Here is a 22,446-nt window from a genome sequence, read left to right as displayed (position 1 = left end):
GTCAGATCTCTTGTAGAGCCAAGCTTCTAACTCTACACCAAACATGAGTAACATGTCATGAAAACAAATAGCTAAACTTACCCACATTCCCCCCAAGCCGGTTTTAGTATACTGCGCCTCAATATCCCTCAGATGCGTGATGTGCTTCAACTGCGTATACACCAACAGCAACAAGCCCTGCAGTCTTATAGACTTGGCTATTACATATTCCTGCCGGCACAGGACTTTGTTGAAGGCGGACGTCCATGGGTCCGAGAATAGGGAGTCCATGACCATGTTTTGCGGCTGCGATTTTACTTCTTGCAGGCTGAAATAAATATGTAAATGTTGGGACAAGAAGTGTGTAGACTGTAGTCTAACGCTAACTTAGCACAAACTTGACAGTAAGAATGCATACATATCCCTAGAAGCTCATGGGCGTAGGCAGGTAAGAGGCGGCTCCCCCCCCCCCCCCTTATATACAATGCATGCCCCTCCCCTAGGCCTCCGGCGATATTACCCCCCCGCCTAGTTCACTGGCTGGTTACGCCCTTGTACCTATAAGCTCCATGGCGCCATTCATTTTTTACGTAAGGCGATTTAGCCTTAGATATAATTGTATAGGGATAAAGTCCCTTCCATTATGATCCAACTTTCCCTTTCCTTAACCCTTTAAACGCGAGGCCTCTCGTGCGGAGCGTCATCGAGAATCTTGTTGAAATGCACGAAGGTTGATTGAAGGAAGGCTATAGCCGCACGCATCAATTAACGTCTTTGGCGGTTAAAGTGTTAAAGGGATAATTGCATGAGGTCACAGTGAAAGGGCCTTTTACTCTTTATATGGGTTCATCCATTAATTGCGTCACACTAATTTCGAGGTTTTTTTGACCCATCCCCTCCTCCTTGTCACACTTGGTCACATTTGGCAAACCCCTCCCCCCCTGGTGTGACGCGACATTTTTTCAACGAAATCGGCAAATCGAATTAAGAATTATTAATATTTTATCAAAAAAAATTGTCAAAAGAAATATTAGTAATTTCATAACCCAAAACCGATTAGAAAAAAAATTTATGTAAATAAAAACGATTATCGTTCCAAAAACTGTACAGCGAATAAAATAATTTAAATAAGTTAAAGTGACGTCACAAAGCTTGTTTAACCCCCCGCTTCCCCTTGTCACAACATGTCACATTTTCTTAACCCCCTCCCTCCCCCTCAACGTGTGATGTAATTAATGGATGACCCCTTTATTGTGACAAAATATATTTATAATCAATTATTTTAACTAACAAATTTATACTAAAATTTATATGAGGTGGGTAAGCAGTTAAAATAATATATAAAGTAATTTATGTCCCATAAAAGAAAATGAGCAATATTACATACATAAGGAAATTATTTGTTTATATTTCAACAATTAAAAAGTCCTTGAGAAGTAATCGTGCAACATAATATGTATTGATAATATAATATGTATGTATTGATTCATATCATACATTCATCTTTATCTACTATCAACATTGTATTATCAGTAGTGATTCACAAAATTATTACAACAGTTTTTTTTTATAAACACTTTACAAAAGAATGACTTAAAAACCGGCCAAGTGCGAGTCGGACTCGCGCACCGTGGGTTCCGTACATTACATAATTTTAACAATGTATTTTTTATGCGAAATGTGACTGAAAGGTAAATTGCGGTTTCCGATTTATGACGTATTAAAAAAAAACTACTTACCAGATCTCGTTCACACCAATTTTCGGTGGAAATTTGCATGGTAATGTACATCATATATTTTTTTCAGTTTTATTATTCTCTTATTTTAGAAGTTACAGGGGGGGGGGACACATTTTACCACTTTGGAAGTGTCTCTCGCGCAAACTATTCAGTTTAGAAAAAAATTATATTAGATACCCACACGTATGGGTTTGATGAAAAAAAAAATTTTGAGTTTCAGTTCCAAGTATGGGGAGCCCCCAAAATTTATTGTTTTTTTTTTATTTTGTGTGAAAATCTTAATGCGGTTCACAGAATACATCTACTTACCAAGTTTCAACAGTATAGTTCAAATAGTTTCAGAGAAAAGTGGCTGTGACATACGGACGGACGGACGGACAGACAGACAGACAGACAAGACGAATCTATAAGGGTTCCGTTTTTTGCCATTTGGCTACGGAACCCTAAAAACAATGCAAAACTGTTCCATTGTGTTGATCATATAGATTTTAGCACACACTTCATATAAATTAAGAAATTAACTGTTATAAAAGTTGAAGGGATCTGAACACAGACAAATCACAAACGAATGAACATAATTTACAATAATTATCAGTTAAACCTATAGAACCGTTTACTTAATAGTGTTGTGACTGCTCCTTCGGTTAATGTGTTAAAAAACAGATTGGACAAGTGGCTTTTAAACAATGTTAGCCAGTGGTTCCCAAAGTTGACTGGGCTCCGACCCACCTAACAAATACTGCCAAATTCAGGACCCACCTCTTGGCAATCTTAAACTGTACCAAACACACTTGTAGCTCAATCATTAATCAGGAGGCACCTGGATGTAAATATTTTAATGGATTATTAAATTTTTAATATCTGCATATTACAAAATACAAAGTTACCAAACCAAAACACTGATTTAAACTTTCACGATTTTTACTCATTATTATTCACAACGACGGGACTTAATCGCATAAAATAAGTTTTAAGATCCAATTAAGTCCCGTTGTTGTGAATAATAATGACCAAGTTACCAACCCTAGAATGAAAAAGTCCGGCAGCGGTTTATTCTTGTTGAACTGAGACGGGAAGTCCAGTAATGCATTGATGTCTTGTGACGGCGCCTTTGTGGCCACATTCCATGTCACAAAATATAACCTGAGAAAAAAAAAAGATGTTGACAATATAAATATTTGAGGTATAGGTACTCTAGCTGGCATATAAAAAGTTTTTATGCCAATAGATCTTGCAATATAAGAAGATTCAAATGGAAAAAAATTACGAATGAAAGAAACCACATAAGTAAAAAAACCGGCCAGGTGCGAGTCGGACTCGCGCACCGAGGGTTCCGTACTTTTTTTACAGACAGACTTTATTCATTCCCGGCTCTCAATGACCGAACTGAACTAAAGGAACTATAAGACCGAACTAGTTTGTTTGACCGATTCACCAACCTCTGTACCGACCGCTTTCTGTAGTGACCGAGCAGGCACAAGCCTAAGTACATTAGATATTACTGCAAGTGACTGCACCTTTAAAAGTCTATTTTCACTATGTAATATAATATTATAATTATTGATTTTAAAAGTTAATAAAAACTAAATTTTAAACTGAAAATAGATGTTATTAGTTAGTAAAGTAGGTCAAACTAGAAAAAGTTCTATATGTTGTACAACACGAGGTTTTATAAATAACTTCTGCTATCGATCGTGTAGAGCAAACTTAAGTAACCTTGGCTTTGACGCGAAACTCGTATAACTAGTTACTAAGGTACTCACCTAAGATTATCCATATTTGCTATTATGCCCTTTCCTAAGGGCTTCCAATACACTTATACGAACTGTATCGATCTGTAGTAAATTTCCTAGAAACAAGCTCAGGTTTAAAAACTACAAGATAAACAAACCAGGTAAAGATAAGATAATAATTGACTGTAATCGAACATCACAAATTTCACGCCACTAGTCATAATACACTTACTTAAACCACTAAAGTTTCAGTGATGTAGGTCACTGATATCAAAACTTTCAATTACGCATAATTACAATGAGAGGTTTCACTAGAAAAATGATAATTTTTATCGTGATCACAACAAGCAATCTAGTACGCTGCAATCGCGAAACTAGCTGTCAAACAAAACGAAAAGTGAAGTGAATACTAAAGTTGCCAGTGGAATAATTTTATTTCCCCTATGTAAAAAAAAAAGTCATTTATTGTCGCAGTAAATAAAAAAAACATTAGTAGGTACAAGCTTAAATTACAGCAGTATTTGAGGCTCACCGATACGGGTGAGACTTTTTATACATTACGATTTCAAAATATTTAGATCACTACGGTTTCACTCACTGTTATTTTTAGTCACTTTTGGCATGTTTCGGACTCTTCGGGAGTCCTTCCTCAGGCACGAGTGTCCACGGCGGCTCTACATTACGATTAAAAAAAACCGCAGGCGTTTGCTGCTTGTTTGACCTTTAACGTCACACTGGCTCTAATTTTTTTACTTTAAACGTCTTGCAAAATTATGTTCATGTATGTAGCGAGGGGTGCACCGCGCGCACCTGAGCTGCATACATTCGCCATTGTTAGTAACTTAGTAGCTCAGTACACGTCAATGTCGTCGGTCCACTGTATACTTTTTACACTGTGGCGTAACTAACATATGCAGTAAGGTCCAATTTCTTTGTTACGACGACGTTATAGCACTAACTAGAGCGGTTTGGTTGTTCTTATTAGTCCTTATTACATTACATAAAAAATTGCCAGCCAGTAGATAATAATTTAATTAGGTTAAGTTAATATAATAGAAATTCAAACACAATGTTTATTTTTATACTGAATGAATAAAATATGAAATAAAATTGTCAGTAGAAAAAGGCGGGAAATTTGAAAAACGTAGATGCGAACGATTGAATAATGATTAGATATGCAGCGGATAGTTGTTTGGTCGAATACAGGGATACCGAATGTGACCATCGGCCGAATATTCGGTATCCGGAAATAGATTCGCCACTAAATTCGGGGGTATGAAATCCTCTGGCAACACTGGCAATTTCATTATTTGGCCTCATTACTATGTCCGAATTGTATACTTGGATTTACAAACTCGCAACTAATATTGAAGCTGCTATGTTAGAAGTACTATACATCCATCCTTATAACCACTTACCAAATGATATAAAATCAGAAGAGAAATACGTTTCGTTTGTAAATAAATTAAAAACATGCTAGTGAACAAAGTGTATTACGATTTAACAGAGTTCTTGGATGATAAGTGGCCCTAGTAATATAAAGCATATAATATACATATAAATAGTAATGTTAAAACAATTAATTTTATTGTAAGTTAATTATTTTAGTTTTAAGTTTAGTTTGTAGTTTTTAGTATTAAGTACTTATGTTGCTACACCCTTCCAGGGTACATGTTCACAAAAATTGGTGTAAATACTTAATATTTTGTCCATGTGTGCAAATAAATGAAATGAAATGAAAAGTGTAAGAAATTATTTTAAAATCGTAAACCTCGGCTTGAGACCAATTTTTTTTACATCTTTTAAATATAATAATATGTCCTGCCAATTTTAATTATCCTCTAATGCAGTTTGGACATGAGAAAAGGCGGGAAATGTTCGCCCTGTCACTGTCAACAGTGACATTTCATTTTCTTACAGGTTTCACGGTTGCTTGCAACGCTTGTACGCTTGGTTTGCTTTGCATACCAGAAAGAAATTGGTCAACGATCATCGTGTTTATTTCGTAATCGAAGTGAATTAGATTAAAACAAGGAGTGCTATTATCCCTGAAGCTTCCATCATGAGTAATCGGGAAATTCAGGTACAGTAAACATAATTGTCAACCGTTCGTTAGTAGAGTATGATGCTTTGGTTTATACTTGCGAGTGTTATAATTTATAAGCGGTTTAATTTTAGGGTTCGACGAGGGTGACTAGGAAGGGACTCAAGACCCTGCAGCACACGGCTTCTGACCGAGAAAACTTAGTCGGCAGGCCTTCAAAAACTCTGAAGCATCAACTGAGTCAAGATTCACCAGTGTGAGTATGATTTCATGCTTATGTGCACTTATTGACCTTTTTTAGGTAATATAGTGAATACAACACAAGAGATTTTGTACAAACATAACCATGTTCACATTAAATTGGGGTAGTTTATGAATTCCTCATTGTAAAACTCCATTGCATGATTTACTTTTTTGCTGTAGGTGGTTAGTACTCCTGTCCAAACCTTTCTATTTTCACACCACTGGAATGAATACCTGTATTATGTGTATGATAGCTTCCTATGCATGTATGTGTGTATGTTTGTATTATGTGACCCCAATTTGTTGAATAGGGTGTCAATCAATTTGTTTTTATCATAGACATAGTATAGTAGTTATAGACATGAAACTGAGCGACCAGGGGTAAGAGAAAGACATATTAATGTATTGACAGGTTAATGTATGGCAGCACAATCCTTTTTCTCTTTCACTTATAAATTTTGGTATTTCACCATCGCCTCCTACCTATGCTGCCATAACCCGACCACGAAAAAAAACCCGGTCAGTGATAAGGACAAAGCATGGCACTATTTTCTCTTTCCTCTTATAGGAATCGCAATAAGACTTATCTTTTTCTATCAAAGAGTGTCAGGCCCTTGGTTTTTATGACTGGGCTGTATTTTAAATCTCTTAATAAGGTTTCCTTTCCTTACCCAATGAAATGGGCATAGTTGATTTAATTTGTTTTTTTTTTCATTTGTTTGTTTTAGTGATGTTGAAGTCAAGCGCAAGAATTTGTCGACCAAGGAGACTCAAGCCAACTTTGACACCAAAATATCTGCAGATGACCTCACCAATCCTGAAGGAGCATCAGAAAAGTATTGGCAAATCCTAGCGGAGAAGCGGCAGTAAGTAATGATTCAAAATTCCTAGTGAAAACTTTATAAATAGGTATTATGGATAAAATTTTATTTGCCTTCAAATTCAGATGTATTTAATAAGAATAAACAAACAAACATTCATTCATTCGATAATTATCTCCCTGTGAATTTTTAAAAAGAAACATTTGTTTTAATAATAATGTATAACTTAGGATTTGATTTCTATTTCAAGCATGAACCTGGATTTTTAAAAGGTGAAGATGTTGTCACTTGAATATTTATAAGTATTCTTATGTAAATTTCTACAAGCAAAAGGTACCACATTGTTGCTTGCCATAAGGATGCTCTGACAGGTTTTTCGTTTATATACAAGCAATTTTCCTCCTCATGGTTAGCGACAATGTGGTACATTTTGATTTAAAATGTCACATATGTATTTAGAGAATAAAGCCCCAGTTTAGCATAATCCCAAAGACAAGTCAAATTGATACTGGAATGGCTAGAGTTTTTAAAAGGTGCATCCCAGGGACCGGACAACCCTTTCCGCGATAAAACCCTTTCAATGGGCGACACTTAAACACGGCTAACACATTGAAAGACTTTCCCTATTGAACTGCAAGCCCATTCATACCCTTACCTTTGACTAACCCTTACCGAAGAGCTAACCAAAAATAAGGCTAGCCCTTAATAAGGGTTACCCTTATCTTTAAGCGCTTTTTATAAAGGTTTCCCTTTGCGTGAAAGAGACAGAATTAGTATATATCTACGCTAGTGTATGAAAAGGAAAGAAAATACGTGCCTAGTCAAAGAATGCCGCCGTCGCCGCCGACGATCGCTCGGATTCGAAGTAATGTGTGCTTTATGAATGAGGTAGACGACTTAAATTAGCACGCTTATATGCTAAAAGGGAAGCCCTTTATAAGGCTAACCCTTATAAGCAATATGCAAGGTGTTGGTGAGCGGATGATAAGGGTTTTGTAAGGGTATTTGGGCTACCGATTACTCAAATGTGGTAGCTTTATATAAGGGTTTTTAAAACCAAAACAAAGGGTTTCGTCTGGCAAAGGGTATGGTGAGTTAAGCCTTATGCAATACCCTTATAAAACCCCGATAAGGGATAGCGGGCCGGTCCCTGGTGCATCCACACGGCAGTTAACTTTAGTCGAACAACTGCGGTGCAACACTGCATGACTGCAACAGTATGTAAGTAGGTGAGTTACCTAATGTTACCGTGTTGCTACACAAAAGTTAACTAATAATAATAAAAGACGTTTATTCAAGAAGTTTGAACATAGGTACATAATAAAAGTACACGATAATGCTTACAAACTAATTAAAAAGCGAAGGTGGCTCAACTGATGTCTGTGTGGAACTGTGGTGTGGATGCACCTAATATCACTCAATCCGGTAGCCAATTAAGAAGTATAACACTCTTACGGTAGATGTCGCTAGGGCCGCCCTAAGGCTCATATATGGTGGAAATTCTCGCTGTATTGGGTAAGGTTTTCGTAGTTCAGGTAGAAGAGCACCAGGCTTGCGAGACAGTGAATTTTTCCACTTTTAATTTGTTTCTAATGCCACACTTCGTTATGTGTTATTCATTATGCGCGTTATTCGTCCGAATACGACGAAGTGTGGAGGACTTATTCGTCTGTATTTGCCTTATTCCATCTCCACTTCTGCTGATCTATTTTAGTGAGTATGTCGGCCACATGTTGAGAGACAGGCGGGAAAAATGGAGCAAAATAGTAACAGATTGGTATCCAAGAGGTTGTACACGGGGCCAGAGGAGACCTCGAACAAGATGGGAGGATGAACTCAAACTCACAGCGGGCCCGAACTGGAGAAGAGTGGCCCACGACAGACCTCAATGGAAAGAGCTAGAGGACGGCACACTGAGCTACGGGACATACTCTAGCTCAGAATAAAAGGGCTAGATAGATAGATAGATTTGCCTTATTCGCACGCATAACGCATAAGCTCAAACAGCAAATACGCGTATCCGTTCACTTGTCGGTTTTAAGACACACTTCAAAGGACACGATAAAGACGCAGCGCTATTATTCGCCAAATACGGCGAAGTGTGGTACCCCTATTTGTTGTTCGCTTCACATAAACATATATTTAGGTAAATACAGCGAAGCAGCATAACGAATAACACATAACGAAGTGTGGTGCCAGCATAAGCTTTATTATTTATTTGTATAATCTAAAATTTAAATTTAATTTTAATTTGGTATGGTATGGCTTTTTTTTTTGGTTAATAAATTACGTTTTTCATCTAAATTTTCAGAGTTGCTTTACAAGATGCCTTGGATGAGAATGAAAAGCTCCGCCAAATTATAGAGGAGTTGAAAGAAAAGAATGCAGAATACAAACAGATGTTGGAGGAGGCAAACAGTTTCATTGAAGTCATCAAGGTGAGTCTAGGTATATTAAACTATGTTGCATTATTTCTTCTCATCATATGTTTTCCTAAAGGAGCCTTTTCCGCTTTTAGCAGCCTAATCCCAAGAATTGGAAAGGTTTTTACATAAACAACTGCCCTCTGACCTTTCAACCAAAAAGTGACGAGTACCTAAATTTCCACAAAAGGGATGTAGCTGAGGGAACTAGCTAATTCTTATTTCTATATTATTACAAATAATGTGATTTATGTGATGTTATATTTATTTAAAATTGATTTTGTTTATTTGTTAACGGCATATGTAAATATGTTCCATTTTTATAACGTGTAAATTAGCTTAATGAATATTTATGACTTATGACAACATTACCATCCTCACCACTTAGATGGTTGGCAGTCCTCAACTGTGCGTTTCTCTAGAAACTTCCTGCCTCGCACAGCTAAACTGTGGAATGAACTGTCGCCTGCGGTATTTCCGGGCCGATATGACCTTCAAACCCTCAAGAAAAGAGCGTATTCCCATCTTAAAGGCCGGCAACGCACTTACAACCCCTCTGGTGTTGCGGGTGTCCATGGGCGGCGGTAATCGCTTACCATCAGGTGATCCGTCTGCTCGTTTGCCTCCTATTTCATTAAAAAAAATAAAAAATGACTTATGTGGAACTTATCGAGATTAGTCTGGATAATATTTTGTACATAAGTTGCTGGGGTTCGATCCTGCACCTTTGGCACAGAATAAGTAACAGTATTATCCTTTGAAACCGAGAAGTGTCCTACGTGGGCGATCTCGTTGCGAACGCGAACGCCGTGGGCCCGTCGCGCCGCTACGCGGGTTGTTCGCTTACGTAAGACGTACGTAACGTCTGGGGACTTGGCATTAATTTACAACGTTTATATTCCAGGAGGAACTAAACACTGGCAGCAACGACGACACAGGCATCGACGTGAACGATGTCAGCACGGCTGATGAGACAGAAGAGCCTGAACCCTCCCCAAAGACTCCCAAAAAGAAGTAACTTGTAGTAATCTATTGTTATTGTTCGAAAAGATGTAACTTGTAGTAATCGATTGTTATTATGTTCGAAAAGAAGTAACTTAGTAATCGATTGTTATTATGTTCGAAAAGAAGTAACTTGTAGTAATCGATTGTTATTATGTTCGAAAAGAAGTAACTTGTAGTAATCTATACTTATTATGTTCGCTTAGCCACTTAAAAAATTATGACTTTGTGAATGAACATAAGTCCTTAAGTATATGAAAATGGACTAGCTATCAATTTGATTATTGTAATGTAACATCTCAAAAAGAGTTTTTGCCAATCTTACATAGTTTTGCTAGTTTAACAATTGTGACGTTTTCAACCAAAAGGTACCACCATTGTCGCTTGTCGATAAGGTTGATTTTAAATTAAAGCTATATGGAAATAACGCCTTATTGACAACCGACAATAAGTACCCTTTTGATTGAGAATGGTACAATTGGTAATATAACTTTTAATAAAAAGGGACACAAAGTAACATTTGTGACGTTTTCAATCAAAATGTACCACATTGTCGCTTGTCGATAAGGTTGATTTCTAATTGAAGCTATATGGAAATAGCGCCTTACTAACAAGCGACAATAAGTACCCTTTTGGTTGAAAATAGCACATTTAACTTTGAGCAGAGATAAATAATTGTAATAGGTAAGTCCAAGAAAAAAACGTGCCCCTTAGTTTGACATTCAAAACAGATGGCGCCGTACTACGCCATATGTTTTACGATCACTGAATTGTCAAACGTCAACTTTTGACAATCAGTTACCGCAAAATGTATGGAGCTGTAATGTTCCTTTTTTAAAAAAAACCTGATCCTGGCAGTTGGCTCATTACTTTCTATAGTTTCTATTGGTTTTTCTGGTCGTCCATTTTTTCTATTTTTATTCCTATAGTAGTTTAGATTCTTCAACCGATCAAGCATCTACACGGACTGGATCAAGTTCTGATACTGAAATTCTGCTCCCACAACCTTGATGCTGGCAAAATGGACAGATGCCATAAGAACCAAAAACTGAACTGAACTGTATGGAGCTGTACAGCGCCATCTTGTTTACCTGTATTCGAAGCACGAAATTGTCTCTTTTTACGCATCTTACTCAATCAATGTATATTTGCTTTGAATATTGTTCATTGCTGGTAGTTTAACAATAATATCGTTGCAGTTTTAGGTTCCACCATCTGTTTAAATAAACTGATTGATAGTTTGTCTATGTATAATTGTATAGTATTAGTATATCACCAAATAACTACTTACAAAATCAATCTATATATCAGTCACTCTGCGTCAACTAATTTTCCCGTCTTTATTATGAATAAATAGTTAGTAAGTACAAAAGATAGTCTATATTAAATAACAATATTAAACGTTGTGTATTTTGAGTTCATATATGATCTTTAGATTTAAGTTGGCACCCCACTATCATATTTTTCAATATTATTTCCAAACTAATGCATTTTTCTACGATTGATCGACCTTTAGCCGTCTTAAGCAGTAAATAATGTTCCCGGTTTGTGTATAGGTAGGTAATTGGGTAAATCAACTTTTTTCTTGTCACTCGTTGCCATGGTTACATTCTCCTCACTCTTAAAACCCCGATTTTATGGTAATTAAAATAACCAAACATGCATTTTTGTGGTAGATATAAGGCCTTTCCACTGAGCTACCACTAATAAGCACGTTTCTGGATCGTTATACAACATTCCGTCTAACAAACTGTGCTAACATTGTCCCCTGGCTGACGGGACACAATAACAACAAGAAATAGTTGATTCACCCAATTGGTTTTTTCTATTAAAAATTTAAGCTCAACCTAGTGATTTTAGAGCAACTTTTTAGAATGAAGTTTCTTTAGTATTATGTGAGTTCCTCTATTTTTCATTTCCATTATATGTAGTTGAAATATTTAAATAACTAATAAAAAAAACTTTAAAATATAAAAGTGTTTTATTCATAATTAGACTACATTAATACAATTGAACTGCCAGAATTTGAGCGCACAACCCAATCATTACTTAAACGATAATAAGGTACATTGAGGCAAAGAACTATTAAGATTAAATAATATTAAATAAAAACAATCAAACTAAGCTTATACAATTTGAACTATTATTTAATTTCGGATAACTTTATAAACGCAAGGCTAAGAGTAAAGCTTAATTTCATAACATTTTCAGTTTAAGAAATATAAAGCTAGAAGGCACTTAATATCTATATCTTACACTGATACTTGGCCGTAATTTCCAAAAAGTATAGTTTAAGGAAATTACCAGTTACGGCCAATTAAATTGCTGTATAATAAGAATAATACAATCCAAATACAATAATACCTTCATCTATGAGCCAGTCAACCCTAGAAACGATTTAAACTGTTTATCAAAATCTGCCTCACAAGTCCACGGTTTCAACACCGGATAAGACGAAATCAACATCCAAGGAACAAACACTCCTTCAGGCAATACACTCCTCACCTTCTTATTTAGACACCCGTCTGCATAAATATATTGTCCAGTGATTAAATTGTAGACATAGTTGACGTATTTGTGGTCTAAGTTGCCGTTGGTGCTTGGTGCGCTGGTGTTGTGTGTTCTTATAGCGCTTAGGTATCCCGTTGTGAGGATGGGTACTACATAATCAGCCTGTAAGAAAAAGGATAGGGTCAACAAGTTACAAATGACAGATTACGTAAATCCTTTGAACGCCACGCCTAAAGGGCCCTTCACACTCGTTCGCGAACCGCGGCGCGAAGCCACGAACGCGAGTGTGGAGTCTAGTTCGCTAATCAGCGTAATCGACTCCACACTCACGTTCGCGGCTTCGCGGCGCGTAGTCTGGAGCCGGCTTATCGTGTGAGGCGCGTCAGGGTCTCCCCAGATATATGGACGAAGAATCGGCAATAGCCGATAGGAAAAAGCTTTATGGCTGTGCAATAAGAGCGAAAAGCCGTCGACGCGTCGGCCGATGCGAGGCGAGCCGAACGATGACTTTTTCATCTAACCTAACCTAACAGCCTTTGCCGATTCCGCGTCGATATATCTGGGGAGACCCTCAGTCGACATTATTGCTGAATCTCAATGTTGATACAATTTTTTATTTATTTATGGATTGTTTTGTGGTTTGATTTTTGAAATTGCAGCAGATGTAGCGATAAAAAGAGCACATAATTACCTTTTCCACATACTCCCTAATAAACCTTTCCGGATTCTGATAAACTTCATCCCTTCTATCATTGAGCATAACCACTGTAACTTCTGAATCCCAACCAGCAACCAATTGCTGAATATTACAAGCAGTTCGTAAACCATCTTCCGCATATGTGAGAAACAGAACAGGTCCATCCTTTTGTACATTGATATCTACTGGATTTAACGGTATTCTTGGTACTGGATTTGGTTGGTTATAGTCTTTATTTCTTGATAAGGCGGGAGGTAAGTCGTTGACCAAATTTTTCATGTAACTTATTATTTCACGATGTACGTTTTTGCTATTGCTATGATAACCACTGTCTTCCTGTTTATCGTTAAAGCATTGTGTGAGATCAAGGAGCGACTGCTCGAGTGCTTTTAATATGTCGTAGCGTTTCAGCTTCAGGAATGCGTCTATTATTTTGTCCAATGTTGAATCTTCGTCTTGCATGAACACTTTAAGTACTACATTAGTTGGGTCTGGTTCATATTTCATTGAGTTTGATATGTACTGAAAAGAAAATCATAATTCAAATTATAAAAACTACATTTAATTTACCATAATACTTGCACTTATTTCTGACTAGCGACCCGCCCTGGCTTCGCACATGTAAACCTTAACAAATTATGCACCTAAACATTCATCAAGAATCACTCTATTGATAGGTGAAATCTGCATGAAAATCCATTCAGTAGTTTCTGAGTTTAGAGTTTGAGTCGAACATACAAACAGACTGACGCAGCGGAGGACTTTGTTTTATAAGATGTATACATAGAAAGTAAAATGGCTTTAATTATTGGTTAGTTTTTCTCCAAAGGTGTATTATTGTACTACATATTAAATTTAGGAACATGTTTCACAATGTTTAAGTAATTGTTTATGATAAAAAAAACATTCTACCAATGAGCCAGAATCAATAAAATAATGCCAATAAACAAAACGAAATCTTGCCTTTATCTAAATCAAAAGCATCCATGAAAAATGTGTCAAATAATTTTATGAGACCATGATATTTTCCTTATGATATAAACTTACATCCAAATCATCCTGTGGTATCCCTAAAATGTAGCCAAGATCCCTCCAACCGTCAGGGGTGCCTCCGACCTTCTTTACCAGTGTCCTCCAAGTTTCATAGCTCGCTGCACCCATCTTAGACTTTGAGTTACGATAATACAGCAAACTTGTATGAAGGTGACACACTTTTTTACTCAAGGAGTTCAAGTCGGCCAATTCTCTCGCCCTTTCCTCTTCAAGAAGTTCTTCAAGCGCCAAAGTATCAATACTGATCGTGTCTGCATTGTCGTAATCTTTTAAAACTTCCCTGTAAATTGAAGTAGTTTAAAAAATGTGTTCACAAGAGAGATATTGAGAAAACTTGAGTAATCTACTAACATTACAATTAATTATCGTTTGATGGTTCACTATTTACGCTTCATTGACGGTAAAACGGGCAGAAAATCCCACGGTAAGTACAACGTAAATTTTAAGGAAAAGTTTCTCAGAAATTGTTTAGAACACAAACACATCTGACATTGACATGACAGCTGTCTATGCCGCTTGGGTTTTTTTTATACGCACGTGGAGATCATAGACACAATACCGGTAAAATTTGAAAAACCGGTTAACTGCTTCTAATACTGGCTAGAGATAGCTCGCGCGTTAGCCTTTAAATAAAAAAATATATTTCGTTTTTTTTAATTAAGCAAATGGCTTTTGCTCATTTTGATGATTTACTATTAGCCAGTTTTTTTATTTTAAAGCTGTCCAGGCGGGAACAATTTTTTGCAAATCTGACTAAATTGTCCGATCAAATCAGGTGGTGCGGACGCAAACGCCAATTTGGCCTTGGTCTGGTCTGAGTTCTGTTCGATCGTGTGAAAGGTAGTCCGCCATACGTCCGACGCAGTTCTATGTGAAAGCGAGAAAGAGATATGCTGACAGGACCAAGGTCGTAGTCCGGTACGCCCGCCCCTCTGTTAAGGCCTTAAAGGGCTGCAGACTGCTCGAACGCAGACACAGTTCAATTGTTTGTGGTACATAAAAAAAAAATTATCGATGGGATCGCGGGAAAACCCAAGTGCAAATAGTTAAATTTTGTGTAACTTAGTTTGATGTTAAAAATATTGAAATGAGACATGAGACTAATTTTATGAAAGTAGAGTGCAACTTAAAGTGAAATACAACTAAATTATTTCGGCATGAGCATGTTTCCAACAGTTTCACAGTTGTAAGATTAATTTAAATTTGTATTCGATCTATGTTATGATTAAAAAAGTGTTCCAAGTAAACAATTTTACAATATTTCAGGGATGGTTTTACTGATGTTTTCGGTGAAACAATTGATGAAGTTGCTGATGAGAACTTCTCGCAACCTCTTTCTTTACCTACCACGTCTGATACTCCTGAATCTAACGGAATTAATTCGAATGAGGTGGAAACTATTCGACCTGCGAAACATACTGGTCAACATGGAGAGTTTAGGAGTGTCGAAGAAATACGTAAGATGCATTATCTTGATCAAATAAACAACATAGTCTCACTGGTTACGTGATACATATGGCCCTACTTAAATTATATAGATATAAAAATGATTTATTATTGTTGCATATTTTCTAAAAATGTTACATTGATTTCAGATCCGAAATATAGGTGTTTATTTACGTATCCCTATTTCAATTTGGTGCAGTCTAGGATCATAGAAGATGCCTTATATTCAGGTAAAAATACATTATCATACAGAACGGCCACGCACCGCCCCGCCCCGACTCGAATTACCTCGCCCCGCGACAGAAACAACACAAAGCGTGTCCGTCCTGTGACGGAACCCTAGAACATTTATTCGTGTTACAGATAAGTCGCTGGTGGTATGCGCCCCAACAGGCTCGGGGAAGACCGTGGTATTCGAACTGGCCATTCTACAGCTACTTATGCATATGGAAGACACACATAATAATGGAGACTTCAAGATCATCTACAGTAAATATCCTAGGGGTCATCCATTAATTACATCACACGTTTAGGGGGGGAGGGGGGCCTTTGTGACGTCACTTTAACTTATTGAAATTATTTTTTTCGCTGTACAATTAAATAAAAAGTTTTTGGGAAGATAATCGTTTTTAATCGTTTAATTTTATTTCCTAATCTGTTTTGGGTTATATGGATTTCTGTTATATAGGGATTATATATGGATTTCTATTTTTTGCCAGAAATATTTTGATAAAATATTAATAATACTTAATTCGATTTGCCGATTTCATTGAAAAAATGTGACGTCACACCGGGGGGAGGGGTTTGCCAAATGTGACCAAGTGTGACAAGGAGGAGGGGAGGGGAGAGGTCAAAAAACCTCGAAATTCGTGTGACGTAATTAATGGATGAACCCCTACTGTCAGCGAAAGCAGTACAGTCAGCAACAGAAGTGTCTAAGCGAGCGAGGTGTCCAAAAGGAGCTAAACGCAACTTTATTACTAAAAGGTTCAGAGCGTGTGCTGATATTTTTGAACACCTCGCCAGCTGCAGCCTGTCGTATTTTTAGTTTTATAACCTTTAATGGAATAATACTTTAGTGGGTAGTGGTTGCGTGGCGGTGCTGGGTTTGAATCCCGGTAAATGGCACTAATTACCCAACTGTCCCTGCTCCTGCCTTAAGTGACAGTCGGGGATAGATATTCCAGTCTGTGTCCTCCGGGGAGAAAATGGGAATAGTTTCATTTCCATCCGTAAGCGCACGGACAAATGAAAATGTATCTATGGACCGCGGGGACACATTGGAATTAATCTGTCATCACAGCGACAAATGAAAATGGTTTTATTCGCATCTGTGACTGCGCGGACAAATAAGAATGTTTTCATTCCCATCTGTACCGGGAACAAATGAGAATGGTTTCATTGACCGCGTGGAAAAATAAAAATGGTTTCATTTCTATCCGTTCCTGCCGTGGATAATGAGGAATAGTGGAACGTATGTCTATGTTATGTAGCTTTCAAATCGAAAGTTAGCTGATGATTCTTAGTAATATGTTTCGTGTTTTTTTTTATTTATTCTAGTTTAGTTTGCAAATCAAATAGGCTATCTTAGCTTAGCCTTAGCTTGACCCAAAGGGGAAAGGAAAATGAGCATTGTTATTATAATTTTAGTGGCACCAGTAAAAGCGGTATGCAACGAACGCCTAACGGAATGGTACCCGAAGCTTACGAAATTAGGGCTCCTCTGTATTGAAGTCACTGGCGACACGGAAGTGGACTTCTCGCAACTAAGTCCATACAGGTGAGCGCTGGAATTAGAGATAAAATTTAATTATTATTTTACATACATCGTTGGAAACTTGTATGATTTTGTTTGTAGAAGTTGGGTTTTCCTAAATTATATAGTCCGTCTAAGCTATGTACAGATTTTTGAAGCTACAACGACAAATTAAAAGTGGAATTTCCTGCACTCTTTTAATTTTAAAGGTAATAATTTATTAAGCTCTTCGTGCCCACCTTAACATCTTCATCTAGACCTACAATGGGGTGTTAAATGAGCCTGTAGTATAACAAATCTTAAGCAAGGAATAGGTGCATTCTTAGGATCTCTGGGTGTTTGCGAAGGAAAGTTAATTTTTTATTTTAGCAGATATGATTCATAACTTTAATTAATTTTTTGCATTTGTCTAGAAAGTAACTTTTTCTTTTGTTTACCCTGCTATTGATCAGTACTTTATTGTTTATTTAGGGTAATAATAACCACGCCAGAAAAATGGGACATGCTGACCCGTCGCTGGCGCGACCACCGCGGGTTGGTCGAGATGATAAAGTTATTCCTCATCGACGAAGTGCACATACTCAACGATGAAACCAGAGGACCCGTGTTAGAAGCGGTTGTTAGCCGAATGAAGACGGTTGAGGTATGTGAATTGTTACAATTTATTTATGAAAGTTTGCTTTTAAGAATTTGCAGAGCAGCAGTGAAGTAAATTATGTATGTGTAATAAGTAAGCTACTACCTACTTTTTTTACACATTAATTTCTTCAGAGTTAGGACAAGTTATCGCAAAAAATGCGCTACTGTAGAAATACTATTACAGTAGAAAAAGGAGAAAACTTTTGGATATTTGTGGGTTGCGATAGTAAATATTATTTAGAAATTCATTAAAAACACAGTAAAAACCATGACTTCAAAACATGAATCTTGAGCTATTTTCGAGTTACAACTGTTTAACGATGGTTTTGAGATGATCTGTCCATAATAATAATTACAAGATTTCCTAGCAGTCAGTAGAATTAAATTATAATATATTTTAGGCATACCTATATATTATAATTATATGTACCTTTTTTATAAATAATAATAAAGGATAAAGTGTCAAAAGCAGGTGTACCGAGTAAAATAACCAATCTGTTGAGATACTGGTACGGTAACTAGATGAAGCGTTAGATGGGGAAATGCCAATTCGGACCCGTACAAGTTGCAATGCGGAGTTAGGCAGGGGGGGCTGACATCGCCATTGCTGTTTAATCTTTATATGAACGACCTGATAGAGGAGCTCAGCAGCGCTGCCGTCGGATGTCACGTCGCGGGCGTATGTGCCAACAACTTTAGCTACGCGGACGATATGGTGCTGCTGAGCCCCTCTATCACGGGCCTAAGGATACTAGTGTCGATTTGTGAGCGTTATGCTGCAACACACGGACTAAAATATAATGTTAAAAAATCCGAATTAATTGTATTTAAATATGATAAGGGCCCAGATATCGTTCCTCCCGTTAGGCTAAACGGGACAGAATTAAAAACTGTAAATAGTTTTAAGTATCTAGGGCACGTTTTGACAGACAGACTAAAGGACGATGACGATCTCGAAAGACAGCGGCGGGCCATAGCGATGAGAAGCAACATGTTGGCGCGTCGGTTTGCTCACTGTTCCGACCAAGCTAAAATAACTTTGTTCAGGGCGTACTGTCAGGCGTTCTACACTAGTCAGCTGTGGTACCATTACACGAAACGATCGTTCAATAAGCTTCGAGTACAGTACAACAACGCGTTTCGTGCAATGTTACGGCTACCGTGGCGGTGTAGTGCATCTGGCATGTTCGCCGTGAACAGAGTAGACGACTTTTACGCTATAATGCGTAAAAGGCACTGGTCGTTTGTCGGGAGAGTGAGCGAATCGATGAACAGCATTGTTAGCGTAGTGTACGCAACCTGCTACTGTATGAGCAAGGCCTCCGCTGCAAATATTTAATTAGTGTTAGATTAGGTAATAATTAGTTTAGTTTAGTTTAGAATAGTAAAATTTAATATAGATTAGAATGTATAAATTAGATTAATACAATAATTATTCTTTATGTAATGGGTTGATACCTAAATAAATAATTTTTATTATTATTATTATTTATTATTTATTATTTATTATAAAGAATACTTTCCTTACTTATGCATTTGACTGACAGAACAGACACACAGATCTAACACAAAATAAATATTTATTAACAGTAATTTTTTTTGGGGCCTATTTTCTCTTTCATATTGTTTTTTTTTGCGTAGCAACTTTTACCCTCCAGGACAAAATTGGACGATCTTACAGTAGGTACAGTCACCTGTTATAATATGTAACGCAACGAAGGCAGCAAAAATATCTGATACGATCTTATTTGTAGAGCCATAAGAGCGTGTCATATATTTTTGCGGCCTTCGAAGAGTAACATATTATTGCAGGTGACAGTACCTATGTCTTCACATCTGTTTTTTTATGTGCCCTACAGTCGGCAGCTCAGTCAGCGCACCGTATAGAGCAACTCCAGCAGCAGTATCAAGGAGCTGAGCCTACTTGTAGCGTTCCTCCGAGCATCAGGTTTGAACTTTTTTCCATACTGGAATCTTCATTATTAAAAGTCAAATTCGTCGGAACTCATCCTCATTCTGCCTATGAAGCTGAAGGTCCTGGGTTCGAATCTCTTTGAGTATCTTGGCGTCACTGTACCTCATTTATGATCATATAATAAAACTATGATCTAACTTTGTCAGTAGAAAAGGGCGCGAAATTCAAAATGTGTATGAGAGATCGAACCTTCGCGCCAAAATTGTTCTGGCGCCTTTTTCTACTGACAGGTATGTTAACTTTACAGATTCGTTGCCGTTTCTGCCACGGTCAGCAATCCTGAAGACGTAGCCGATTGGCTTAGGACAGACGAGAAACCTGCGGTATTTCATAGGTAAGGTTTTCTTACTCCTACTTACTAAGCAAAAATATCATATGGTAGCATCTGCCCGTGACTGTGCATGTAGAAGTCTCTAGGCTGAAACATCCTCCCTCTTCCCGCTTTTTTAGCGTTTCTGACACTTTTCTTCTTAATTTTATCCCCTTAGTGAATGGTTCCTCGACATAATTTTATAAAAGTATAAGATACAATTATTATGAAAGATCCAACTACTGGGCACCAGAACAAAGGAAACTCCAAACGATTGGATTAGGAATATTTATTTTATACACTTATTATATGTAATTTATTTTATCTACTTAAACCTCTCAACATTATTTTATAACTATATAATTATCGATTTAGCTAGATAACAAAAGGCTAGGCAACCTAGGCTAACCACAGCCGTGAGCAAGTTATTCCAACGAGTAAGCAAGTTAACTCAACGAACGATCCAGACCGAATGACCGAGTTCGATCTCTTCCCCGCCAAGAACCGTTTCCAATATGGCGGGAGAATCGAGCCTCGTGATTGGTGGATGACATCGGGTGATATCGATGGCGTGAATCAATCGTTGAGCGACTTTATTTGCTCGTGGGAACCATAGATAATTATGAAATAAAACTATGAAAACGGATTATATCGCGTATATTGAATTTATAATACATCCCGACGTTTCGAACTCTTTACAGCGTTCGTGGTCAACGGGTGACCTAGCCTTAACAATGTCGCGTATTTCGCACAAATCATCGTTTTAGTAGTAGAACACTTTATTGTACAAAAATCAAAACAACACAGGAAAAATAACATTCGTCATTAGTACAAAGGAGAACGTATCCCTTTAGGGGATCTCTTCCAGTTAACCTTTTGAGCAATTGAAGGAGAATTGGAGACGGTAGGTATCCGGCATATTTTTTTTTTACGGCTATTAAAGACAATACATTGATCATGAGGTAAATTTCGCTATTCATAAGAGTTTCGAACATCACAGTCTAAGACTGTGCGGCCGTTATAACGCTCAACCTGACCACCACTAGCCACCGCATTTAATACATGTTTTATTCTTTTATCCAAACAAAAATGTTTGAACGTGTGCATGGTAAAACAACTACCCCGGTCACTAACGAGCCGATCAGGGTTTATAAATACATATGTTAAAAATGTCTTCTAGATCCCTAACCACGAGCTGACAACAACCACCAACAATAAGTCAAACCCCTTAACGACTTTACAAAGGGTCCAAGGAAAGGTGTGGAAGAGGATAGGGTGCACTAACTCTTCGCGAGCGCCTGAATTGTTTATTGCATAGACACATTCAATACATGCGCCCATTAATTTCTTGACAAACCTGGACATTTTTGGGAACCAGCAGTTACTTCTAATTCGTTTCAAGGTCGATCCTAAAATATCCAATGTCATCGTGATTGAGTCTACACATCTGCCACCTTGCGCCCTTTGGTACCGCCCACCTGATATTGTCCAAATAGCGAAACAAGTGATAATATTTAATGAATTCTAATTCGTTTCAAGGTCGATCCTAAAATATCCAATGTCATCGTGATTGAGTCTACACATCTGCCACCTTGCGCCTTTTGGTACCGCCCACCTGATATTGTCCAAATAGCGAAACAAGTGATAATATTTAATAAAAAAAATCTGTTTGATATAATCCCTTTTCGTCTAGATCACTTTTAAAAACGCAAATTATTCTGCTCAGCTCGGAATCGCCTAACTGCAGCGTGTGGAGCCAATCTTCGCTACTAATAGAGAAGTTATTCCTCTCGGGGGATGTTTGTCGACTATAAAATGCTACTGGGTGAAAGCTCGTTACCATGCGCCCGTTGCAGAAGGTTACATACCGCTGGCCGACCCCTAACCTACTGACAGCTCCAATTCAGCAGGAGGATCGTAAATAGCAAGAACCGGCCTATAAACCAGAATAGACTAACACTCAAACACTCGTTCCGTTCACACCGGCGCCTAACATACCTTCAACGATCGACCGCATTTTCTCCCGTTCGTGGTATGACAACCTGTATGGACAATAAACGACTGGACGCTGACTA

The 22,446-nt window shown here is 37.5% G+C and overlaps 4 protein-coding genes across 4 annotated transcripts in view; 2 read left to right on the top strand and 2 right to left on the bottom strand.

Moving 5' to 3' along the window:
• The window catches only part of LOC134745961 (inositol polyphosphate 5-phosphatase K-like), a 30,070-nt gene extending 26,393 nt beyond the window's left edge, over nucleotides 1–3,677 (bottom strand). The window contains exons 1-3 of the mRNA XM_063680110.1: nucleotides 3,482–3,677; nucleotides 2,742–2,861; nucleotides 82–307 (exon numbers count right to left, since the gene is read on the bottom strand). Of these exons, the coding sequence (XP_063536180.1) occupies nucleotides 82–307; nucleotides 2,742–2,861; nucleotides 3,482–3,495 (360 nt within the window). The 5' untranslated portion in view covers nucleotides 3,496–3,677. The remainder of the gene's footprint in view (nucleotides 1–81; nucleotides 308–2,741; nucleotides 2,862–3,481) is intronic.
• A 1,697-nt stretch (nucleotides 3,678–5,374) lies between these two features.
• Nucleotides 5,375–11,960, top strand: LOC134745952 (geminin). Its single transcript, XM_063680097.1, has 5 exons — nucleotides 5,375–5,534; nucleotides 5,630–5,751; nucleotides 6,467–6,604; nucleotides 8,871–8,997; nucleotides 9,887–11,960. The coding sequence occupies exons 1-5, from the start codon at nucleotides 5,514–5,516 to the stop codon at nucleotides 9,998–10,000; spliced, it is 522 nt and encodes a 173-aa protein (XP_063536167.1). The 5' UTR covers nucleotides 5,375–5,513; the 3' UTR covers nucleotides 10,001–11,960.
• LOC134745939 (uncharacterized) lies at nucleotides 11,953–14,751 on the bottom strand. The gene is made up of 4 exons (XM_063680079.1): nucleotides 14,597–14,751; nucleotides 14,240–14,525; nucleotides 13,187–13,714; nucleotides 11,953–12,657 (listed from the first exon to the last, which is right to left on the bottom strand). Coding segments are annotated over exons 1-4 (1,119 nt in total). The 5' UTR covers nucleotides 14,599–14,751; the 3' UTR covers nucleotides 11,953–12,354.
• A 657-nt stretch (nucleotides 14,752–15,408) lies between these two features.
• The window catches only part of LOC134745837 (probable ATP-dependent DNA helicase HFM1), a 69,306-nt gene continuing 62,268 nt past the window's right edge, over nucleotides 15,409–22,446 (top strand). Inside the window, exons 1-8 of the mRNA XM_063679927.1 lie at nucleotides 15,409–15,431; nucleotides 15,512–15,702; nucleotides 15,841–15,921; nucleotides 16,055–16,180; nucleotides 17,342–17,471; nucleotides 17,919–18,090; nucleotides 19,946–20,034; nucleotides 20,309–20,395. Coding sequence (XP_063535997.1) covers nucleotides 15,409–15,431; nucleotides 15,512–15,702; nucleotides 15,841–15,921; nucleotides 16,055–16,180; nucleotides 17,342–17,471; nucleotides 17,919–18,090; nucleotides 19,946–20,034; nucleotides 20,309–20,395 — 899 coding nt within the window. The remainder of the gene's footprint in view (nucleotides 15,432–15,511; nucleotides 15,703–15,840; nucleotides 15,922–16,054; nucleotides 16,181–17,341; nucleotides 17,472–17,918; nucleotides 18,091–19,945; nucleotides 20,035–20,308; nucleotides 20,396–22,446) is intronic.

Source organism: Cydia strobilella, chromosome 12 (genome assembly GCF_947568885.1).
Source record: "Cydia strobilella chromosome 12, ilCydStro3.1, whole genome shotgun sequence".
NCBI lineage: Eukaryota > Metazoa > Arthropoda > Insecta > Lepidoptera > Tortricidae > Cydia > Cydia strobilella.
Note: the sequence above shows the minus strand (reverse complement) of the source record. Positions and strands in the feature narration are given on the sequence as shown.

Bases quoted from the DNA above. Each gene is read 5' to 3' on its own strand.
- LOC134745952 (XM_063680097.1), top strand. From the start codon at position 5,514: ATGAGTAATCGGGAAATTCAG. The intron at 5,752-6,466 runs GTGAGTATGATT...TGTTTGTTTTAG, and splicing joins CTGAGTCAAGATTCACCAGT to TGATGTTGAAGTCAAGCGCA. The intron at 6,605-8,870 runs GTAAGTAATGAT...CTAAATTTTCAG, and splicing joins ATCCTAGCGGAGAAGCGGCA to AGTTGCTTTACAAGATGCCT.
- LOC134745939 (XM_063680079.1), bottom strand. The intron at 13,715-14,239 runs GTAAGTTTATAT...TTTTCTTTTCAG, and splicing joins TACCACAGGATGATTTGGAT to TACATATCAAACTCAATGAA. The intron at 12,658-13,186 runs GTAATTATGTGC...TTTTTCTTACAG, and splicing joins TTAGGGAGTATGTGGAAAAG to GCTGATTATGTAGTACCCAT.